At 39.9% G+C, this 23,307-nt stretch overlaps 2 protein-coding genes across 4 annotated transcripts; both read left to right on the forward strand.

The window, feature by feature from the left end:
- The first annotated feature begins 123 nt into the window (after positions 1-123).
- On the forward strand, positions 124-11,401 carry LOC105024145 (cytochrome P450 2M1-like). Of its 2 annotated transcripts, none has more exons than XM_034286702.1 (9): positions 124-421; positions 3,116-3,278; positions 3,545-3,694; positions 5,552-5,712; positions 5,846-6,022; positions 6,154-6,295; positions 6,430-6,614; positions 6,758-6,899; positions 7,690-11,401. In XM_034286702.1, exons 1-9 carry the CDS (start codon positions 233-235, stop codon positions 7,878-7,880), a joined length of 1,500 nt encoding a protein of 499 aa, XP_034142593.1. In that variant the 5' UTR covers positions 124-232; the 3' UTR covers positions 7,881-11,401. The 2 variants fall into 2 exon arrangements, with proteins under 2 accessions (XP_034142593.1, XP_034142610.1); XM_034286719.1 differs by lacking the exon at positions 7,690-11,401 and adding an exon at positions 7,423-7,540.
- A 1,973-nt stretch (positions 11,402-13,374) lies between these two features.
- On the forward strand, positions 13,375-23,213 carry LOC109616059 (cytochrome P450 2M1). 2 transcript variants are annotated; one of them, XM_029116420.2, is made up of 9 exons: positions 13,375-13,655; positions 15,292-15,454; positions 15,713-15,862; positions 17,437-17,597; positions 17,729-17,905; positions 19,375-19,516; positions 20,078-20,262; positions 20,405-20,557; positions 22,434-23,213. In XM_029116420.2, exons 1-9 carry the CDS (start codon positions 13,467-13,469, stop codon positions 22,692-22,694), a joined length of 1,581 nt encoding a protein of 526 aa, XP_028972253.1. In that variant the 5' UTR covers positions 13,375-13,466; the 3' UTR covers positions 22,695-23,213. The 2 variants fall into 2 exon arrangements, with proteins under 2 accessions (XP_028972253.1, XP_028972276.1); XM_029116443.2 differs by having other exon boundaries at positions 13,378-13,655; positions 20,405-20,546.
- The last annotated feature ends 94 nt before the right edge of the window (positions 23,214-23,307 follow it).

Consider the following 23,307-nt stretch of genomic DNA (forward strand, 5'->3'; position numbering starts at 1 on the left):
TTGCAATAAGTTTCATTCCTGACCTCAGTGAGTCAGGATACCTGTTTGATCATTAATTGAGTTCATCCTAGGCAGGGCTATAACCCCTATATTGTCCTGCTTGTTTTGCACAAACTTTTGGCAACTGTGTGGCAATTAACCATTAATCTGAACTGGAACGGACCTTTAAAAGTCTTTCTGTTGCAGATTCCCTGGACTTAGTTGGCTGTCATTGTCCTATATTTAACTAAAGATGGATTTACTTTATATTCTGCAGACTAACTTTATGCCTATTATATTAGGCTTAGTTACTGTTATTTTGCTTTGGAAGAATCGAAGGGGACAAAGCCACTCACGTTTGCCACCGGGTCCAGCTCCGATTCCTCTGTTCGGTAACTTGTTACAAATGGATGTGAAAGCCCCATACAAGTTGTACATGAAGGTCTGTGAATTTAATTTCCATAGCAATAAGTGTCCAAGTTGTATTAGCAAAATAGAATCAGAGTGTAAAATGTAAATAGGATAGGGTTATAATAATTTCTTCAGCAAAAGGAACTAGTTAAAATGCTAATGTATTCATTCTAAATGTTGGATGCATAGTTATTATGTGTACGTTATTACTGACCTGAAACATGATCACCATTGTGCAGGTCTGATCAGCGAAAAGTTTATTTGAGTTTAGATTTGCAAAGGACATTCAACCACTAACTTAAAATCATGGGACCATACTATTTCTGACCTATGCTATTTATGAAGTACACATATATGTGCACTTCCATGTAATACTTTTTTTGAAGGTGTAGGGATAGAGGCACCAAATTGCGCACACAAACATAGAACATGTTTTTAAAGAGTTCTGTAGACAAGAAATTATCCCTGCTGCAGCATTTTCCATTATAACAGCCAAACAACTCAATGGGATATTGGAAAATAAGGCATAACCATACTTGCATTAAAAATAAAAATGTTATGTTGTAAAATATTATAATGCTTACAGGAGACTAGAATTAGAATTTAAAAAATTCATCAAAATGCAGCAGACTTTAAAAGATATTTTGAACTATATGTCAATCAGACTTTTCTCTGTCATTTCCTAACATGTTTAGCAATGAAGATAGAAAAATGGTCATCACTATGAACAGTAAAATGGTATTTCAATAAAAAAAATTATGGGCACCAATCATCAAGCTTAAGGTTCCTTTGCAAATCATTCCACCAGTGTTTCGTGTCTATTAGACAATAATTAGCTTAAGGTTCCTTTGCAAATCATTCCACCAGTGTTTCGTGTCTATTAGACAATAATTAGCTTAAGGTTCCTTTGCAAATCATTCCACCAGTGTTACGTGTCTATTAGACAATAATTAGCATTGTTTACTCGCTTTGAGCAAGCCTTAGTTATCACAAGGACTAACCAGTCAGGAGAGTGCAGTTTGATAAGTACGATTTTAAGTACAAAGTTTATTTTTGATGAAAGACAATATGTCAATTTTTGCAATTCTGCATTATTTTAAAACCATTAACCAATGTCTTCTGAGTCTTCTTCAGCCTTGACTCTTTTTCTACACTGTGTGCACAATAATTAGGCAAATCGTATTCCTCAAGATTTATTTTATTGTTGAACAAACACAAAGCTCTCAGTCAATCCAAAATATCATTAAACCTCAATCCTGAATGTTTAACAAAGGAAAAAATTTTTTTTTAATCTTTTCAGGGGAATACATGTGTTCATAATTATTAGGCAACAATTAGTGTTCACAATTAGTAGGCAACTAAATGACAAAATAATTTCTCCAACTCACTGTTTATTCAAATATTTTAGAGTAAGTGCAACAAATAAGTAATGCAAAATGAAAATTAAATACAATTTCTGGTATTTCAAAAATATTCAGTGACCGATGTAGCCACCCTTCTTTTCAATAACTGCCATGAGCCTTCCATCCATGCAGTCTGTCAGTTTCTTGATCTGTTCACTATCAACTTTCACTGAAGTAGCAAACACAGCTTCCCAAATGCTGTTCAACGAGGTGTATTGTCTTCCCTGACTGTAAATCTCACGTTTGAGAAGGGTCCAAAAGTCCTCAATAGCATTTAAGTCAGGTAAGGAAGGGGGCCAGGTCATTATTCAGGCATCTTTGAGGCCCTTGCTTGAAGGGCAAGCAGTGGAAATTCCATCTGTCTGAATCGCATTTTATAATTAATTATTTTTCAGTTTCAGTTAAATCTCTTTTTTTGGCCCATTTTACCTGAGGTCATGAAGCTGCCTAATAATTAGGTACACCTTGATACAAGGTGTTATTCAATGTTGCCACACCCTCCCTCATTACACAAATACATATCACCTGAATATGATTCAATCCAATGAGCATTCAAGTTTATATGGTTTGGAGTTGGAAAATATGCATAGAAATAATAATATGATCAGAATACTCACTTGCCTAATAATTGTGCATGCAGTGTAGATAGCCTTGAGTCTTTTTCATTCTTGAGTCTTCTTCTACTTGTATTTGGGCAGTTTCTCAAATTCTTCTCTGCAGATCCTCTCAATCTCTAACAGGCTGAATATGAAACATCACTGCACAGCCATTTTCAGGTCTCTCCAGAGATATGGCTGGGTCACTCAAGAACATACACAGACTTTTTCTAAAGTCCCTCCTGTGTTGTCTTGGCTGTATGCTTAGGGTTGTTGAACTGTTGGAAGGGGAACCTTTACCCCAGTCTGGGGTCCCAAATTCTCTGGAAAAGGTTTTTATCAAGGATCTGTCTGTGCTCCATTCATCTTTCCCTCGATCCTGACCAGGCTCCCTGTCCTTGCAACTGAAAAACATCCCCAATGCATTAGGCTACCACCTAAAAACCTTTATGTTTTCTTCTGCCTTTTGTTATTTATTTTAGCCATTTTAAATGTGATGTTTTTATTTGTATGATTTGTCATCTATGCTAAATTAATATCTAGTGTGCCTGAAGTTTGTTATTTCTCATGTAAAGTACTTTCAATTGCCCTGTGTGTGAAATTCACTATACAAATAAACCTTGCTTAGCGTCTCTTCTCTTCACATTACTATCCAAATAAATAACAAGACCAACTAGTCTGGATACTGAGGCATCATGATCCAGTCTTTTGCTATTCTCTCCTCAGCTCAGTAAGAAGTATGGGTCAGTCTTTACCGTATGGCTGGGCTCCACACCTGTAGTAGTGCTCTCTGGATATCAGGCTATCAAGGAAGCTTTTGTCAACCAGGGAGAAGAGTTCAGCGGCAGAGCCAACTACCCTGTCATCATGACGATCTCTCAGGGATATGGTGGGTAAAATTCTGTGATATTTTCTATGGAGTAAGAATTAATTTAAAGAAACTTTATTGCAATTATGTACATTTCACTATTGGATGATGAGAAGGTGGTTGTTTTAAACCACATTTCCTGCTATTGTACACATTTAGCCAAAGGGGGAAGGGATGTTTGTCCTATTTGCGGGTTACATCTTTTATTGTTATATAATGAGATCCTGTTAGGTTATATTATGCTGTTCTAACACTATTTCTGTATGGTTCTGTCCTCTTCATTGTAGGAGTGTTGGTGAGTAGTGGGAAAAGATGGAAAGATCTTCGTAGGATATCCTTGATGACCCTGAAAAACTTTGGGATGGGGCGCAGGACAATTGAACAGCGGATCCAAGAAGAGGCTAAGTTTCTGATTAAAGCCATTCATGAATATGGAGGTTGCTGGTTTTCCTTTGTGATTGTTTTAGGGCAATAACTGTATACATTCCAAGTTAACATAACCATTTGTTTTAGAAGCAGTGTAAGTGGGTTGGGCAACACGTGTGTGTGTGTGTGTGTGTAATATATGTACATATATAGCTCCAGAAAAAATTAAGAGACCACTGCAAATTGAACACTTCTGTTCCTCACTCAAAACTTTCCTTTTCAATATTTTTGGAAACAAAAGAATAAGGTGAAGTGGTCTTTTAATTATATCTATATACAGTGGGGAGAACAGGTATTCGATACACTGCCGATTTTGCTGGTTTTCCCACTTACAAAGCATGTAGGAGTCTGTCATTTTTAAATCCCGAAAACCCCATTGTATGATTTTTAAGTAATTCATTAGCATTTTATTGCATGACATAAGTATTTGACACATCAGAAAAGCAGAACTTAATATTTGGTACAGAAACCTTTGTTTGCAATTACAGAGATCATATGTTTCCTGTAGTTCTTGACCAGGTTTGCACACACTGCAGCAGGAATCAACCCAGAACTACATGGCAGGACCTGGTCAATGACCTGAACAGAGCTGGGACCACAGTCTAAAATAAAACACATTAGTAACACACTACGTCGTCATGGATTAAAATCCTGCAGCGCACGCAAGGTCCCCCTGCTCAAGCCAGCGCATGTCCCATCTGAAGGATGATCCAGAGGAGGAATGGGAGAAGGTCACGTGGTCTGATGAGACAAAAATATAGCTTTTTTGTCTAAACTCCACTGAATACGACCCCAAGAACACCATCCCAACCTTGAAGCATGGAGGTGGAAACATCATTCTTTGGGGATGCTTTTCTGCAAAGGGGACAGGACAACTGCCCCGTATTGAGGGGAGGATGGATGGGGCCATGCATCGCGAGATCTTGGCCAACAACCTCCTTCCCTCAGTAAGAGCATTGAAGATGGGTTGTGGCTGGGTCTTCCAGCATGACAACGACCTGAAACACACAGCCAAGGAAACTAAGGAGTGGCTCCGTAAGAAGCATCTCAAGGTCCTGGAGTGGCCTAACCAGTCTCCAGACCTGAACCCAATAGAAAATCTTTGGAGGGAGCTGAAAGTCCGTATTGCCCAGCGACAGCCCCGAAACCTGAAGGATCTGGTGAAGGTCTGTATGGAGGAGTGGGCCAAAATCCCTGCTGCAGTGTGTGCAATCCTGGTCAAGAACTACAGGAAACGTATGATCTCTTTAATTGCTAACAAAGGTTTCTGTACCAAATATTAAGTTCTGCTTTTCTGATGTATCAAATACTTATGTCATGCAATAAAATGCAAATGAATTACTTAAAAATCATACTATGGGATTTTCTGGATTTTTGTTTTAGATTCCGTCACTCACAGTTGAAGAGTACCTTTGATAAAAATAACAGACTTCTACATGCTTTGTAAGTGGGAAAACCTGCAAAATTGGCAGTGTATCAAATACTTGTTCTCCCCACTGTAATAATTAAAAGTTATATTAATCACATACAAGACCTTATATAATATAATGGCATTTTCTTCATGGCCTTTTTTACATCTTTAACAAAAAGCCCAATTATTTGTGCCGGGAACTATACATTAGGTGTTGTGAAAAACACAAATAGGACAATACATTTATCAGGGCATTTTAATGTTTATTGTTTTTTCAAGCATTTCAATCAAAACCCATAGATAAAAAAAATGCATAAATTTTTTTTTATGTTGAATTAGATGTTGCCTCATCTGGTATTTCTTAAATTGTCACATAATTATTGATGAACAATCATGTTTAAAAGTGAATGTGTGTGTGTGTTTGTGTGTAAGTGTTTACCTTTCTTCTGTTATCCAGATTCAGTTGTCAATCCCAAGAAAATGATTTGCAATTCTATCGGCAATGTGATCAGTTCCATAGTGTTTGGACACCGGTTTGAATATAACGATCCAATGTTTCAACTCATCCAAAAGGCTGTTGATGACTACTTCAATGTTCTCAGCAGTCCTATAGGAGCGGTAGAGTAACTTTTCAAATCATCCCGTCTCAGAAAATTCCTTTGCTCTCACAGTTACCTATTGTACCAAACTGATGCACTATCATGCTCATTTCACAAACAAAACATTCTCCTTTTTCTTCCCTTTCTTCCAGATGTTTAACATGTTCCCTCGAATTGTTTGGTGGTTTCCAGGCAAACATCATAGAATGTTTGCCATCATAAACCAGGCCAAAGATTACATGCGGGCGCAGGCAGAACTTCGTCTTAAGAACCTGGACACCTCTGACCCTCAGGACTTACTCGAAGCATTCCTAATTAAAATGCTTGAGGTAGAAAACTTTTTTTATCAAGAGTGAATAGACAAGCAAGAGAGGTGCTTCGAGTGATTAGCCACTTGGTGTCACCTTGTACTTGCAGAATGGTGAATTAAAGAAGTATATTTTCTGTTATCTTCTATTAGGAGAAAGATGATCCCAACACTGAGTTCTGCTATGACAACATGGTGATGACTGCATGGAACCTGTTTAGTGCTGGAACAGAAACAACATCTTCCACCTTAAGACAGTCCTTTCTGATGATGATGAAGTACCCTTCTATTCAAGGTACCCATCTACTCAAGTTTACATTGGTCACATGCAAGTCTCTATTAAACATGAAGTAGTTACTACTGATAACATCTACAAAGATTGGTAAATTATATCAGTGTAATATAAAGTGTGATGTTAATCTTTCTCAGGGAAAGTTCAGAAAGAGATAGACGATGTGATTGGCTCAAAAGTTCCAACTGTTGATGACAGAGTTAAAATGCCCTACACGGATGCAGTCCTCCATGAGGTCCAGAGATTCATGGACCTCGCCCCCACCTCTGTCCCCCACAAAGTAATCAGAGATACAGAGTTTCACAACTACCTCATCCCAAAGGTGATGTCAATGACTTTAATTTTGCAATTCTAAACTAACAGTTGACAATACCTGGTCAAAAAGCCTATTTAAGATTTAAGAGACTAATCAACATGCCTTTCTCATAGCAAGGTAGTAATTGCGTTCTTATACTATTCTTCCAGGGTACCATGGTCTTGCCTCTGTTCTCCTCTGTGCTGTGTGATCCTGAACTGTTTCAAAACCCAGATGAGTTTGACCCAGAGAACTTCCTGGATGAAAACGGACGCTTTAAGAAAAATGATGGATTCCTCGCTTTTGGATTGGGTAGGATTATCTAAATGCCTTTTTTCATGATTTAAAGGTACACTCTCTTCCATAGCAGTGGGATGTGAAGATTCAGGGGTTTCTGCCACCAAAACCGTAGCTTCTGCAACCCAGATCTGATTCAAACATCTTACCATGGCTATGCTCACTACACCAGTTCCTGACTTTGCCCAACCCATATACCAATAAAGGCAGTGTCCCTGCTCCTTGTATACCCCCAGGTTCTGTTGCTAAAATACCTTAATCTTTAGGATCAGCTCCAACTCAGGCAGACTGTTAAACTACAGTGGCTGAGGCAATTGAAGACGATGAGAGCATTGGGGAAAATGTAGGCTGTTTGACTCTATTTGGAAGCTGATTTGAATTATTTTGGGTTCTTATGAGTTTTTCTGTATACTTGATGAGTACCTGTTTTGGTTACTTTTGTGTTCTTTTGGGTGATTTGGAGTGTAGTAGACTAGTAGTGAGTAGTTCTGTTCAACAGCCACTTTCCGTTTGTTATTTATTCTTTCACACCCAAAAGGAAAACCAGGAAAGCCCGCAGAAAAAGCTTTGGGGTGAGGTGGTGGTAAAGTACTAATGTGGAGTGAAGAAAAAGTGGTGATGTTGAAGTAGAAACAGGTAAAATAAAGAGGTGTGGCTTGAATCAAGGAAGGCAAGCCATTTACATGTCGACCTTCACATCAGGTACTTTTGTTTTCCTTCGTGTACTGTTCGGGTACTAAAAACTGTTTAGTTTGTGTTCACATCCCTAATGATTACTGACATCCATCTTTCTCTTTTTCTTCAGGGAAGAGGGTGTGTCTGGGAGAGGCTCTGGCCAGAATGGAGCTGTTTCTCTTCTTCACCTCCCTGCTGCAGCGCTTCACCTTCAGTGGGACCCAACCCCCAGAGGAGATCAACATCAACCCAGAGTGTGCCAGTTTTGGTCGCATGCCATGTTCCTATGAATGCTACATCAAAGTCAGGAACGTGGAGTGACCACCTTCCTGTCTGGAGCAGTAACTGGCTGGATGTTAGCTGCATTTTCCTTTTACATCTTTTCATTGTAGAAAACTCTGGAGGTAGTTTAGGGAATTGCATCTTACCATAATCTACAGTTACAATCTCTAAGGTATGGTTTTATATTTCTAGGTTAATTTGCATCCAAAATAATTCATTTAAAAGCTTTTTTTAAAGATTTGTATCTCATCACTGTCAGTCTAGTACTATCCCTCCCACGCCGAACCAACCTGGACTAGCTGAAACTACACTGGTTGGTAAGGGAGGAGGTAGAGGACGCAAGTCATTTAATAGTTTGAATTAAGTCTTGGAAACATTTGAGGCCGGATTCTACAGTGACTCTTCAAGCCACTTTCATATTGTTAGTATATTCACATTTGAATTGCTTTGCAAATCTGTCGGCAATGTGATCTGCTCCGTCTTTGGACACTAGTTTGAACATGATGATCCAATGTTTCAACACATTCAAAAAGCTGTTGATAACTGTTTTCGTGTTCTCAGCAATCCTATAGGCGTGGCAGAATAACTTTTCAAATCATTAAATAGAATCTTCAATTGCTGCCAGTAAGAAATTGCCATATTGAAGGTTTCTCATGTAAATTTTTACAAAATGCATTTGGGCTAACCAAGCTAATGTTCTGACTAACAAAACACTGCCTTTCCTACAGTTGTACAATTTTTTCCTTAGAATTGTTGGGTACCTACCAGGCAAACACCATGAGATGGTTGCTACCATAAACTATGCCAAATATTACATTCGAAGGCAAGCAGAACTTTGCCTTAAAAACCTGAACACCTCTGACCCTCATGACCTAATTGAAGCCTTCCTGGTTACAATGTTAAGAAGTAGAAAACATGTCATGATAATCACTTTGGAAGTTAATCATACATATTTTGCAAATATGGACTGTGGTGTGTTATAAATGACCATTATATGAATTAATTTATTTTCAGAGTGAATCCACTGTAAATCCACAGTGCGTTTTGCAATAATTAGCGCAGTATGTGGAAATGAAATCAACTAGCCACCAGATGTCACAGTTTGCTAGCAAGACTGATGGTTTATGCAGTCTTTTATATCCTCTTAGGTGAACGATGAATCCAACACTGAGTTTAGCTCATGCTCACTACACCACATTAGCAGTATTGTTTAGCAGTTAGTCGTGTGCTTCTGGTCAACATGCACTACAGTCTAGGTAATCTACTGTAGTTCTTATCTAGGGTAAGGGTGTATTAGGTGGGGTGTTTCTTATTACCTAAAAGTGTATTAGGTGAGTTCTGTTCTCTAGCCTTTTTTGTTTGTAGCATTTAGTGTTGTTAGGGTGCTTTAGCCTCATCCTGTTTTTCCATTTATTTTGGCTACTTTTTGTTTTTCATTTATTTTGGCTAGGTATTTGGGCACTTGCCCTCTGTAGCCTTTTGTTCAGCCTGTGTGATCAATACACCACCTACACCTGAGCCTGAGCCTGTGGCTCGAGTCTGTTCCAATGCACCCTCTGTGACAACTGGAGTGATAATTCATTTAGCCTGTTTGGCAGTCATATCTGTGTTTGATTACTTGTTGTGTACCTGTTTTGGTAACTTTTGTGTTCTTTTGGGTGATTTCTGGGATTCATTTATTTTGGGACTGTATCTAAGATTGTAGGGACTAGTTCTGTTCAACATCCACTAAGGCACATCCTTGAATGTGTATCCCGACACCAGTTGGGTGATGTATGGCCAGTTTGTGATGATCAGTTTCCATTTATAAATTTTTTCTTGCTCAAAAGTACAACCAGGAAAGCCCGATGAAAAATCTAAAGATGCTTTAGTTTAAGGCAGTGATTAAATACTTATGTGAAGTGAATCTGAGTGTTATATTTGAAGTGGAAACAGGTAGAATAAAGAGGTGTAGCCTGGATCAAGGAAGGCAATCCATCTACATATTGACATCAGGTACTTTTGTGTTTGTTTGGGTTACTGTTTAGAAACTGTTTAGTTTGTGTTCACATCCCCAGAGTGTGCCAGTTTTGGCCACTTGCCACATTCCCATGATTGCTACATCAAAGTCAGGACCATGGAGTGACCACCTTCCTCTCTGGAGCAATAACTGGCTGAATGTCAGCTGCGATTTCCTTTTCCATCTTTTCTCTGTAGACTACTGTTGAGGGTGTTTAGGGAGTCGAAGGCATCTTACCATAATCATTAAGTACAATCTCTAAGGTATGTTTTGGCTAATTTGCATCCAAAATGTCTTTGTCAGTGTTGTACAGTACATCACAGCCTCCCTATTTAGTGATGGCCAAATGAGGCTTCATTAGCGTTATTTTAGGCGCAGGATATTATGCTGGTAGCATAATTTATTTTAATTTTTATGACAATCAAACACATATATATTAACAAAACAATGTGGGGCAACCACACAACTCATTAAATAATATTTTAACAGTGTTTCTATCAGTGAAGTCAAGGCTAGAAATAAAGTGGAAAAGTTAGTACTGCCTTTGATTTCAACTTTATTTTGATGCACTGTATGATAGTATTCCTTCAATCTATATTATGAACCCAAATAAAAATTAAATATGTAATCATGCATACATTTTTCATAGTGTATGTATCTTTATCTCAGAAGGCGGAAACCCCCTCTCACCAGACAAGAGGATCCCCTTGATTCTGTCCTTATTTAACAGGATACAACAAATAAAGACTTAACTCTCTATCCCTCAGCCCTTGAATTCTGCAATGATGTCTGCTCTCACCCTTCCTCTACTCACTCTACACCAACTACTGTACTTCCAGTAATGGATCTCTCAACCTGTTGAAGTAGGCAGATGACATCACTCTGGTCCATGTACAGAGACGTTGACTGCTTGGTGGCCTGGTGCCATCAGAATAACCTGAGACTTGAAACATCTAACATTCATCTTCAGGTGGTTGTCTTCAGGAAAGGCCCCCCAACCTCCACACATTGAGAGTTCAGCTGTTTGTTCAGTTGAGTGCTTCAAATTCCTTAACTTTGCTCATATTCCTCCGTCTAGTTAGTGCATTTCCTGGAATTGTCAATCTGTCCATATCTACATTAACTGTAAATTCATGTAAGCTAATGTTTAGGCTATTCTCTTACTGCTTTCCTCCTTAGATCTAATTACTTTAAGTCACTGGATAAGAGCATCAGCTAAAATACTTAAATTTTATTTTGTATGCTTAACCCCCATTGCATTTAAATGTGTGTAAGCTTTAAGTACACTTCAAGTATTTTGCGCAATGTTCTCTACAACTAGCTGCACCAATGAAAATTATTCTTATGTGGAAATGAACATGTGATTGAGGGCGATTCTGAATCATATAGCCTTTAAAGTCAAAAGTATTGGCATACTGTAGTTAGTGTAGAAAGAAACAGACAACTGCAAAATTGTGATGGTGGCATCATCTGGCTTGCTGAAAGTCCTCCACGTCTTCAGCTGTGGGAAGGACATACAATGTTTGCCAATTGTACATTTGATAAATCTCACATGACTTGATTTTCTGTGTCCTGTGCGTGGACTGCTCGTTGATTTCCAGCAAACCTACTTACATACAAACCTACTTACCTACAAACCTACTTACCTATAAACCTATACTTTTTGTTTCCGGGTAGTGTTATATGCCTATGTAATATAAACATTACATAGGCATATACATTTTGATGTTTGCTAGACTAATAAAAAAAAGAAAAATCAATGAATCATTGAGTTAGCATTTAATTAAACTGTGAAGGAAAGACAGGGGGAGACATGTATCAACACAATAATTAAATTTTAAACCACCTTGAAAGCAGTTTATTCAATATGCTATTGCTTAGTTAGTGTATATACACTGAACGCAAAACTTGTTTTTTCCCCCATTTATCATGAGCTGAACTCAAATATCTAAGACGATATATGGTGTGACCACCATTTGCCTCACGCAGTGCAACACTTCTCCTTCGCATAAAGTTGATCAGGTTGTTGATTGTAGCCTGTGGAATGTTGATCCACTCCTCTTCAGTGGCTGTGCGAAGTTGCTGGATATTGGCAGGACCTGGAACACGCTGTCGTATACACAGAGCCAGAGCATCCCAAACATGATCAATGGGTGACATGTCCGGTGAGTATCCTGGCCATGCAAGAACTGGGATGTTTTCAGCTTCCAGGAATTGTGTACAGATCCTTGCAACATAGGGCCGTGCATTATTGTGCTGCAACATGAGGTGATGGTCGTGGATGAATGGCACAACAATGAGCCTCAGGATCTCGTCATGGTATCTCTGTGCATTCAAAATGCCATCAATAAAATGCACCTGTGTTCGTTGTCCATAACACACACCTGCCCATAACACATGCCTGCCCATACCATAACCCCACCGCCACCATGGGCCACTCGATCCACAACATTGACATCAGCAAACCACTCACCCACACGACACCATACACGCTGTCTGCCATCTGCCCTGTACAGTGAAACCAGGATTCATCCTTGAAGAGAACACCTCTCCAAAGTGCCAGATGCCATCGAATGTGAAAATTTGCCCACTCAAGTCAGTTACGACGACAAACTGCCGTCAGGTCAAGACCCTTTTGAGGATGACGAGCATGCAGATGAGCTTCCCTGAGACGGTTTCTGACTGTTTGTGCAGAAATTCTTTGGTTATGCAAACCGATTGTTGCAGCAGCTGTCCGGGTGGCTGGTCTCTGACAATCTTGGAGGTGAAGATGCTGGATGTGGAGGTCCTGGGCTGGTGTGGTTACACGTGGTCTGTGATTATGAGGCCGGTTAGATGTACTGCCAAATTCTCTGAAACGCCTTTGGAGACGGCTTATGGTAGAGAAATGAACATTAAATTCACGGGCAACAGCTCTGGTGGACATTCCTGCAGTTAGCATGCCAATTGCACGCTCCCTCAAAACTTGCGACATCTGTGTCATTGTGCTGCGTGATGGAACTGCACATTTTAGAGTGGCCTTTTATTGTGGCCAGCCTAAGGCTGCAATAATCATGCTGTCAAATCAGCATCTTGATATGGCACACCTGTGTGGTGGATAGATTATCTCGGCAAAGGAGAAGTGCTCACTAACACAGATTTAGACAGATTTGTGAGCAATATTTGAGAGAAATAGGCCTTTTGTGTACATAGAGAAAAATCTTTGAGTTCAGCTCGTGATAAATGGGGGCAAAAACAAAAGTGTTGCGTTTATAATTTTGTTCAGTGTACAATATATTGCACATTAGAAGATGGAGGAAGGGGGATTCATGTGCCAATCAAGATCTAGAGATAAGGAGGTGGTCATGATGTGATGGTGAGACTGGACATTTGACACCAGGGTAACACTCTATTCTGGCAATAAGTTCCATTCCTGACCTCAGTGAGTCAGGACACCTGTTTGATCATTAATTGAGTTCATCCTAGGCAGGGCAATAACCCCTATATTGTCCTGCTTGTTTTGCACAATCTTTTGGCAACTGTGTGGCAATTAATCATTAATCTGAACTGGAACGGACCTTTAAAAGTCTTTCTGTTGTAGATTCCCAGGACTTGGTTGGCTGTCATTGTCCTATATTTAACTAAAGATGGATTTACTTTATATTTTGCAGACTAACTTTATCCCTATTATATTAGGTTTAGTTACAGTTATTTTGCTTTGGAAGAATCAAAGGGGACAAAGCCACTCACGTTTGCCACCGGGTCCAGCTCCGATTCCTCTGTTCGGTAACTTGTTACAAATGGATGTGAAAGCCCCATACAAGTTGTATATGAAGGTCTGTGAATTTAATTTCCATAGCAATAAGTGTCCAAGTTATATTAGCAAAATAGAATCAGAGTGTAAAATGTAAATAGGATAGGGTTATAATAATTTCTTCAGCGAAAGGAACTGGCTAAAATGACCGATATAGCCACCCTTCTTTTCAATAACTGCCATGAGCCTTCCATCCATGCAGACTGTCAGTTTCTTGATCTGTTCACTATCAACTTTCATTGAAGTAGCAAACACAGCTTCCCAAATGCTGTTCAACGAGGTGTATTGTCTTCCCTGACTGTAAATCTCACGTTTGAGAAGGGTCCAAAAGTCCTCAATAGCATTTAAGTCAGGTAAGGAAGGGGGCCAGGTCATTATTCAGGCATCTTTGAGGCCCTTGCTTGAAGGGCAAGCAGTGGAATTCTTGGATACATGTGCTTGAGCATTGTCCTGCATAAGGAACATAGCCTACTTGAATGCTGAGGCTGCAGGTTGTAGGTTGCAGTTCTGGAATATGGTGGCACTGGAGGATAATGGGTTCCTGATAGTTTCACGTTTAACTCTTCTCAAGTATTTTGCAGTTAATTTGTGTCTTTTCTTCTCCATGCATTTTTTGCACCCCAGTTGACTATTCACAACAAAACGTTTGAGTGTCCAGTGGTCATGCCTCAATAGTTTAGCTATTTCAAGAAGGTTGCATCTGTCTGAAACACATTTTATAATTAATTACTTTTCATTTTCAGTTAAATCTCTTTTTTTGGCCCATTTTACCTGAGGTCATGAAGCTGCCTAATAATTAGGTACACCTTGATATAAGGTGTTATTCAATGTTGCCACACCCTCCCTCATTACACAAATACATATCACCTGAATATGATTCAATCCAATGAGCATTCAAGTTTAAATGGTTTGGAGTTGGAAAATGTGCATAGAAATAATAATATGATCAGAATACTCACAATAATTGTGCATGCAGTGTAGATAGCCTTGAGTCTTTTTCATTCTTGAGTCTTCTTCTACTTGTATATGGGCAGTTTCTCAAATTCTTCTTTGCAGATCCTCTCAATCTCTAACAGGCTGAATAGGAAACATCACTGTACAGCCATTTTCAGGTCTCTCCAGAGATATGGCTGGGTCACTCAAGAACATACACAGACTTTTTCTAAAGTCCCTCCTGTGTTGTCTTGGCTGTATGCTTAGGGTTGTTGAACTGTTGGAAGGGGAACCTTTACCCCAGTCTGGGGTCCCAAATTCTCTGGAAAAGGTTTTTATCAAGGATCTGTCTGTGCTCCATTCATCTTTCCCTCGATCCTGACCAGGCTTCCTGTCCTTGCAACTGAAAAACATCCCCAACACATTAGGCTACCACCTAAAAACCTTTATGTTTTCTTCTGCCTTTTGTTGTTTATTTTAGCCATATTAAATTTGATGTTTTTATTTGTATGATTTGTCTTCTATGCTAAATTAATATCTAGTGTGCCTGAAGTTTGTTATTTCTCATGTAAAGTACTTTCAATTGCCCTGTGTGTGAAATTCACTATACAAATAAACCTTGCTTAGCGTCTCTTCTCTTCACATTACTATCCAAATAAATAACAAGACCAACTAGTCTGGATACTGAGGCATCATGATCCAGTCTTTTGCTATTCTCTCCTCAGCTCAGTAAGAAGTATGGGTCAGTCTTTACCGTATGGCTGGGCTCCACACCTGTAGTAGTGGTCTCTGGATATCAGGCTATCAAGGAAGCTTTTGTCAACCAGGGAGAAGAGTTCAGCGGCAGAGCCAACTACCCTGTCATCATGACCATCTCTCAGGGATATGGTGGGTAAAATTCTGTGATATTTTCTATGGAGTAAGAATTAATTTAAAGAAACTTTATTGCAATTATGTACATTTCACTATTGGATGATGAGAAGGTGGTTGTTTTAAACCACATTTCCTGCTATTGTACACATTTAGCCAAAGGGGCTTTGTCCTATTTGTGGGTTACATTTTTTATTGTTATATAATGAGATCCTGTTAGGTTATATTATGCTGTTCTAACACTATTTCTGTATGGTTCTGTCCTCTTCATTGTAGGAGTGTTGGTGAGTAGTGGGAAAAGATGGAAAGATCTTCGTAGGATGTCATTGATGACCCTGAAAAACTTTGGGATGGGGCGCAGGACAATTGAACAGCGGATCCAAGAAGAGACTAAGTTTCTGATTGAAGCCATTCATGAATATGGAGGTTGCTGGTTTTCCTTTGTGATTGTTTTAGGGCAATAACTGTATACATTCCATGTTAACATAACCATTTGTTTTGGAAGCAGTGTAAGTGGGTTGGGCGACACGTGTGTGTGTGTGTAATATATGTACATATATACCTCCGGAAGAAATTAAGAGACCACTGCAAATTGAACACTTCTGTTCCTCACTCAAAACTTTCCTTTTCAATATTTTTGGAAACAAAAGAATAAGGTGAAGTGGTCTCTTAATTATATCTATATACAGTGGGGAGAACAGGTATTTGATACACTGCCGATTTTGCTGGTTTTCCCACTTACAAAGCATGTAGGAGTTTGTCATTTTTAAATCCCGAAAATCACATTGTATGATTTTTAAGTAATTCATTAGCATTTTATTGCATGACATAAGTATTTGACACATCAGAAAAGCAGAACTTAATATTTGGTACAGAAACCTTTGTTTGCAATTACAGAGATCATATGTTTCCTGTAGTTCTTGACCAGGTTTGCACACACTGCAGCAGGGATCAGCCCAGAACTACATGGCAGGACCTGGTCAATGACCTGAAGAGAGCTGGGACCACAGTCTCAAAAAAAACACATTAGTAACACATTACGTCGTCATGGATTAAAATCCTGCAGCGCACGCAAGGTCCCCCTGCTCAAGCCAGCGCATGTCCCTTCTGAAGGATGATCCAGAGGAGGAATGGGAGATGGTCATGTGGTCTGATGAGACAAAAATATAGCTTTTTTTGTCTAAACTCCACTGAGTACAACCCCAAGAACACCATCACAACTTTGAAGCATGGAGGTGGAAACATCATTTTTTGGGGATGCTTTTCTGCAAAGGGGACAGGACGACTGCACCGTATTGAGGGGAGGATGGATGGGGCCATGCATCGTGAGATCTTGGCCAACAACCTCCTTCCCTCAGTAAGAGCATTGAAGATGGGTTGTGGCTGGGTCTTCCAGCATGACAACGACCTGAAACACACAGCCAGGGAAACTAAGGAGTGGCTCCGTAAGAAACATCTCAAGGTCCTGGAGTGGCCTAGCCAGTCTCCAGACCTGAACCCAATAGAAAATCTTTGTAGGGAGCTGAAAGTCCGTATTTGCCCAGCTACAGCCCCGAAACCTGAAGGATCTGGAGAAGGTCTGTATGGAGGAGTGGGCCAAAATCCCTGCTACAGTGTGTGCAAACCTGGTCAAGAACTACAGGAAACGTATGATCTCTGTAATTGCTAACAAAGTTTTCCGTACCAAATATTAAGTTCTGCTTTTCTGATGTATCAAATACTTATGTCATGCAATAAAATGCAAATTAATTACTTAAAAATCATACTATGGGATTTTCTGGATTTTTGTTTTAGATTCCGTCACTCACAGTTGAAGAGTACCTATGATACAGACTTCTACATGCTTTGTAAGTGGGAAAACCTGCCTCATCCGGTATTTCTTAAATTGTCACATAATTATTGATGAACAATCATATGTTTAAAAGTGAATATGTGTGTGTGTGTGTGTGTGTGTGTGTGTGTGTTTGTGTGTATGTGTTTACCTTTCTTCTGTTATCCAGATTCAGTTGTCAATCCCAAGAAAATGATTTGCAATTCTATTGGCAATGTGATCAGTTCCATAGTGTTTGGACACCGGTTTGAATATAACGATCCAATGTTTCAACTCATACAAAAGGCTGTTAATGACTACTTCAATGTTCTCAGCAGTCCTATAGGAGCGGTAGAGTAACTTTTCAAATCATCCCATCTCAGAATTTTCCTTTGCTCTCAGTTACCTATTGTACCAAACTGATGCACTATCATGCTCATTTCACAAACAAAACATTCTCCTTTTTCATCCCTTTCTTCCAGATGTTTAACATGTTCCCTCGAATTGTTTGGTGGTTTCCAGGCAAACATCATAGAATGTTTGCCATCATAAACCAGGCCAAAGATTACATGCGGGCGCAGGCAGAACTTCGTCTTAAGAACCTGGACACCTCTGACCCTCAGGACTTACTCGAAGCGTTCTTAATTAAAATGCTTGAGGTAGAAAACATGGGATATTAATCATGTATGAGGTTAAACCTCATACATATCATGCAGATATGGACTGTGCTGTGAACTGTTATGCCATTCATGGACATGTGTCAATTTTTTATCAAAAGTGAATAGACAAGCAAGAGAAGTTCTTTATCAAAAGTGAATAGACAAGCAAGAGAAGTTCTGTGTTGGTATACACTCACCTAAAGGATTATTAGGAACACCTGTTCAATTTCTCATTAATGCAATTATCTAATCAACCAATCACATGGCAGTTGCATTTAGGGGTGTGGTCCTGGTCAAGACAATCTCCTGAACTCCAAACTGAATGTCAGTATGGGAAAGAAAGGTGATTTAAGCAATTTTGAGCGTGGCATGGTTGTTGGTGCCAGACAGGCCGGTCTGAGTATTTCACAATCTGCTCAGTTACTAGGATTTTCATGCACAATCATTTCTAGGGTTTACAAAGAATGGTGTGAAAAGGGAAAAACATCCAGTATGCAGCAGTCCTGTGGGCAAAAATGCCTTGTTGATGCTAGAGGTCAGAGGAGAATGGGCCAACTGATTCAAGCTGATAGAAGAGCAACCTTGACTGAAATAACCACTCGTTACAACCGAGGTATGCAGCAAAGCATTTGTGAAGCCACAACATGCACAACTTTGAGGCGGATGGGCTACAACAGCAGAAGACCCCTCCGGGTACCACTCATCTCCACTTCGGATAGGAAAAAAAGGCTACAATTTGCACAAGCTCACCAAAATTGGACAGTTGAAGACTGGAAGAATGTTGCCTGGTCTAGATTTCTGTTGAGACATTCAGATGGTAGAGTCAGAATTTGGCGTAAACAGAATGAGAACATGGATCCATCATGCCTTGTTACCACTGTGCAGGCTGGTGGTGGTGGTGTAATGGTGTGGGGGATGTTTTCTTGGCACACTTTAGGCCCCTTAGTGCCAATTGGGCATTGTTTAAATGCCATGGCCTACCTGAGGATTGTTTCTGACCATGTCCATCCCTTTATGACCACCATGTACCCATCCTCTGATGGCTACTTCCAGCAGGATAATGCACCATGTCACAAAGCTCAAATCATTTCAAATTGGTTTCTTGAACATGACAATGAGTTCACTGTACTGAAATGGCCCCCACAGTCACCAGATCTCAACCCAATAGAGCATCTTTGGGATGTGGTGGAACGGGAGTTTCGTGCCCTGGATGTGCATCCCACAAATCTCCATCAACTGCAAGATGCTATCCTATCAATATGGGCCAACATTTCTAAAGAAAGCTTTCAGCACCTTGTTGAATCAATGCCACGTAGAATTAAGGCAGTTCTGAAGGCGAAAGGGGGTCAAACACAGTATTAGTATGGTGTTCCTAATAATCCTTTAGGTGAGTGTATAGCCACCTGGTGTCACTCTGTACTCGTGGTATGGTGAATTAAAGAAGTGTATTTTCTGTTATCTTCTATTAGGAGAAAGATGATCCCAACACTGAGTTCTGCTATGACAACATGGTGATGACTGCATGGAACCTGTTTAGTGCTGGAACAGAAACAACATCTTCCACCTTAAGACAGTCCTTTCTGATGATGATGAAGTACCCTTCTATTCAAGGTACCCATCTTCTCAAGTTTACATTGGTCACATTCTGTGAGGACCCATGCTCCTCATGGTGCTCCTGTACCGTTCCTGCAACCTGCCACTCACCTACCCCTTGTTCTCCTCTGAACGTTCCCTGGCTGACGTTTCATCAGCCACTCTCCGTTATTGTGTACACCTGTGTAACGTTAGTGAGGATATTAAGTGGGGGTTCCCGCCGGCCATCCTTTGTGAGTTATTTAAGCCGTATCCTGTGTTAGGAGCATTCTGTTTGACTATTTCCTTTTGGTAGTATTCCTGGCATTTTGGTATTCCTGTGTCCTGGATTTCGGGCCTGCCATCAGGTCTTTTGCCCTGTTTTCTCTTTTATGCTCTTTGTGAACCCTTGTTTTGCTTGAAAGGTCTAACATTAAAGTTCCCGCTCTGCGTTTGGATCCCCTCTGGTCTCCCACACCCATTCATCACACATTCAAGTCTCCTGGACAATAAAACATAAAGTAGTTACTACTGATAACATCAACAACAATGGGTCAATGGTATCAGTGTAACATAAAGTGTGATGTTAATCTTTCTCAGGGAAAGTTCAGAAGGAGATAGACGATGTGATTGGCTCAAGAGTTCCAACAGTTGACGACAGAGTTAAAATGCCCTACACGGATGCAGTCCTCCATGAGGTCCAGAGATTCATGGACCTTGCCCCCACCTCTGTACCCCACAAAGTAATCAGAGATACAGAGTTTCACAACTACCTCATCCCAGAGGTGATGACAAGTCTATATGACATTAATTTTGCAATTCTAAACATACAGTTGAAAATACCTCAAAATGACTATTGAAGATAGACTTACCTTCTTGCTATTTTCAAAGCAAGGTAGTAATTGTGTTCTTATACTATTCTTCCAGGGTACCATGGTCTTGCCTCTGTTCTCCTCTGTTCTGTCTGATCCTGAACTGTTTAAGAACCCAGATGAGTTTGACCCAGAGAACTTCCTGGATGAAAATGGATGCTTTAAGAAAAATGATGGATTCCTTCCGTTTGGATTGGGTAAGATTACTGTAAGATTCTGTTCACTTTTGATCCATGAACAAAATTAATTAATCTGGAAGTCAGAAGAGAACTTTATTTTCTTGCATAAGTCCAAGATGTTGATCTTCCATAGTTCTTCCATGTTCTCCAATAGTTATACAGTTAACACAATCTTTTATGTCAGGACACATAGGAGGCAGTCAGTAATCATAGCCAAACATTACACAGTCCATTATCCTCCAATAAGAAAGGTTTATCCTACAAATACCCTTGTATGGTATGTTCCAACCTACGGTCCATGGGCCTTTTCATAGAACAGGCATCACGCCCTATCTATTGTCCTTTGTTCAGAGTTAGTCAGCACTTCTGTGTCATGTTAAGTTTCAAAATGCCAGTCTCATTATATTCCCATATTTTTTCATGATGTGATTTAAAGGATAACACTCTTCCATGGGAACTGAAGGGTCAGGGGGTTCCACCGCCACAACTGTTGTAGCTTCTGCACCCCCTGATGAGGTTCTGACTGTATGTTTGTATTATTCACCATTCACTCTACCGATTTGCTTCCTTTGCAAGTTAGCTGCCAGAACAAGGGCACAGCACTCACAAAACAAACGTATTGCGCTATTGAGATATTTGTTCAGAACCACCCCACATGCTCAGCTGTCAGCAGATCCGATTCAAACATCTTGCTGCGGCTATGCTCACTACACCACTTTCAGACTTTGCCCAACCCATATTTCAATATGGCAGTGTCCCTACTACTGGTATACCCCCAGGTTCTGTTGCTAAAATATCTTGGTCTGACTGACTCTACTAGGTTGCGGATATAGTCAGAGCAATCAAACGTAGCCCTTGCGATTTAATTAATTTTTACCTTTAGGTGTCACGTCCTGGCTATGCCCCTAGCCATCTCTGCGCTGGGCTCGGGGCATAGCCAGGACAGGACAGGAGGTGGCATGTAGCCACCTCCAATCCTTTTGGTCTCCCCAATTGGAGGCAGGTGTTGGTCATTGCCTCCAATTGGGGACCCTATTTAAGTCCTTTGATTTTGCCATGCTGGTGTAGTTAATTTTTGGTTTCTCCTTTGTTTGGAATACCCCACGTCATTGGTTGCTGCTGCCGCTGTTTGTTTTGTTTGAGTCTTTTGTTTTCATTAAATCATGGATTATACCCTTTTCCTCGATTCTGCGCCCATGTCCTACTCCTACCACAATCATGACATTAGGATCAGCTCCAACTCAGGCAGACTCTTGAACTACAGTGACTGATTCAATTGAAGAGGATGAGAGCATTGGGGACATTTTAGAAGTGATACTCCATTTAGGCTCTTTGGCAGTCATATCTGTTTTTGATTCTGTTGGCAATCAGGTTTTAACTATTTTGGGTTGTGTTGAGCTCTTCTGGTTTGGTTACTTTTGTGTTCTTTTGGGTGATTTGGGGAGTACTTTTGGGTACTGAAAAATAGTTTGAAAGATGGACTGTATCTTAGATTGTAGTGACTATTTCTGTTCCACAGCCACTGTGGCACATCCTTGAATGTGAATGGCGACACCATTTGGGTGAACTATGGAAATAAGGCCAGTTTGTGATGTCAGTTTGCATTTGTTTTATTTATTCTTTCACATACAACCAGGAAAGCCAGACGAAAAATCTAAAGAAGCTTTGGGGTGGGGCAGTTATTAAATACTAATGTGGAGTGAGGAAAACTAAGAAGGTGTGATTTTTGAAATGGAAACTGGTAGAAAAGAGTTGTTGCCTGATTTAATTAGAAAGGAAAGCTAACTGCATATTGACCTCCTCAGCAGGTACTTTTGGGTTCATTTGGGTTTCTGTTTGAAAGCTGTTTAGTTTGTGTTCACATCCCTAATGATTACTGACATCCATCTTTCTCTTTTTCTTCAGGGAAGAGGGTGTGTCTGGGAGAGGCTCTGGCCAGAATGGAGCTGTTTCTCTTCTTCACCTCCCTGCTGCAGCGCTTCACCTTCAGTGGGACCCAACCCCCAGAGGAGATCAATGTTGACCCAGAGTGTGCCAGTTTTGGTCGCATTCCACAGTCCTATGAATGCTACATCAAAGTCAGGACCGTGGAGTGACCACTTTCCTGTCCGGAGCAGTAACTGGCTGGATATTACCAATCTTATGTTTGGCACCTTGTTTTTGTAAACAAGGGCAGAGGTCGGTTAGCGACTCGTAGTTACAATACCTTACTAAAATCTTTAAGATGAATCTCTTTTTGGGTTTATAATTTAAGGGTAATGGGTCCACAATTATGTCTTTTAAAGTTGTTTTTGTTGTAAGATTCATGAATTGCCTTCAGGGTGGTTGTTTTCCATATCTCAATACACAATATACTGTCGGTTAAGCTGCCTTTGAACTGAACTAGATTTTGATCTGCTGTAACACAAGAGTTTGATAAAATATTTTCTACTAAATCAATACTTGGGCAGGTCAACAGCCAAAACAGATCAATATTTTGTGTGCCCTTTAATTTCAGATTCTACTCTGTAAATCATCAACAGTGATTTTTATCCAATGACAACTCTTTTAGAGGAATGACAGTCGCTGACGGCTAATTCCCTAACAATGTGATATGAACAAATGTGTAAAGTATGTATCACCAAACATTTGATTAAACTATTGATTAATTTGCTTTGCAATAAAAAATCTGTTTAGAAAAACATGTCACAATGGTACTGAAATTACCCCGGGCGCATTATATAGTCCTAAACAAAAATGCAAAAATAACTTGTAGATTGAGATTTGTATTCCTGTACAT

The sequence above is a fragment of the Esox lucius genome, chromosome 1, assembly GCF_011004845.1.
Source record: "Esox lucius isolate fEsoLuc1 chromosome 1, fEsoLuc1.pri, whole genome shotgun sequence".
NCBI classification, from domain to species: Eukaryota; Metazoa; Chordata; class Actinopteri; order Esociformes; family Esocidae; genus Esox; species Esox lucius.

Excerpts from the sequence above, each read along its gene's own strand:
- LOC105024145 (XM_034286702.1), top strand. The coding sequence starts at position 233 with ATGGATTTACTTTATATTCTGCAGACTAACTTTATGCCTATTATATTA. Across the intron at positions 3,695-5,551 it reads AGCCATTCATGAATATGGAG|ATTCAGTTGTCAATCCCAAG; the intron begins GTTGCTGGTTTT and ends TCTGTTATCCAG. Across the intron at positions 5,713-5,845 it reads TCAGCAGTCCTATAGGAGCG|ATGTTTAACATGTTCCCTCG; the intron begins GTAGAGTAACTT and ends CCTTTCTTCCAG.
- LOC109616059 (XM_029116420.2), top strand. The coding sequence starts at position 13,467 with ATGGATTTACTTTATATTTTGCAGACTAACTTTATCCCTATTATATTA. Across the intron at positions 17,598-17,728 it reads TCAGCAGTCCTATAGGAGCG|ATGTTTAACATGTTCCCTCG; the intron begins GTAGAGTAACTT and ends CCTTTCTTCCAG. Across the intron at positions 20,263-20,404 it reads ACAACTACCTCATCCCAGAG|GGTACCATGGTCTTGCCTCT; the intron begins GTGATGACAAGT and ends CTATTCTTCCAG.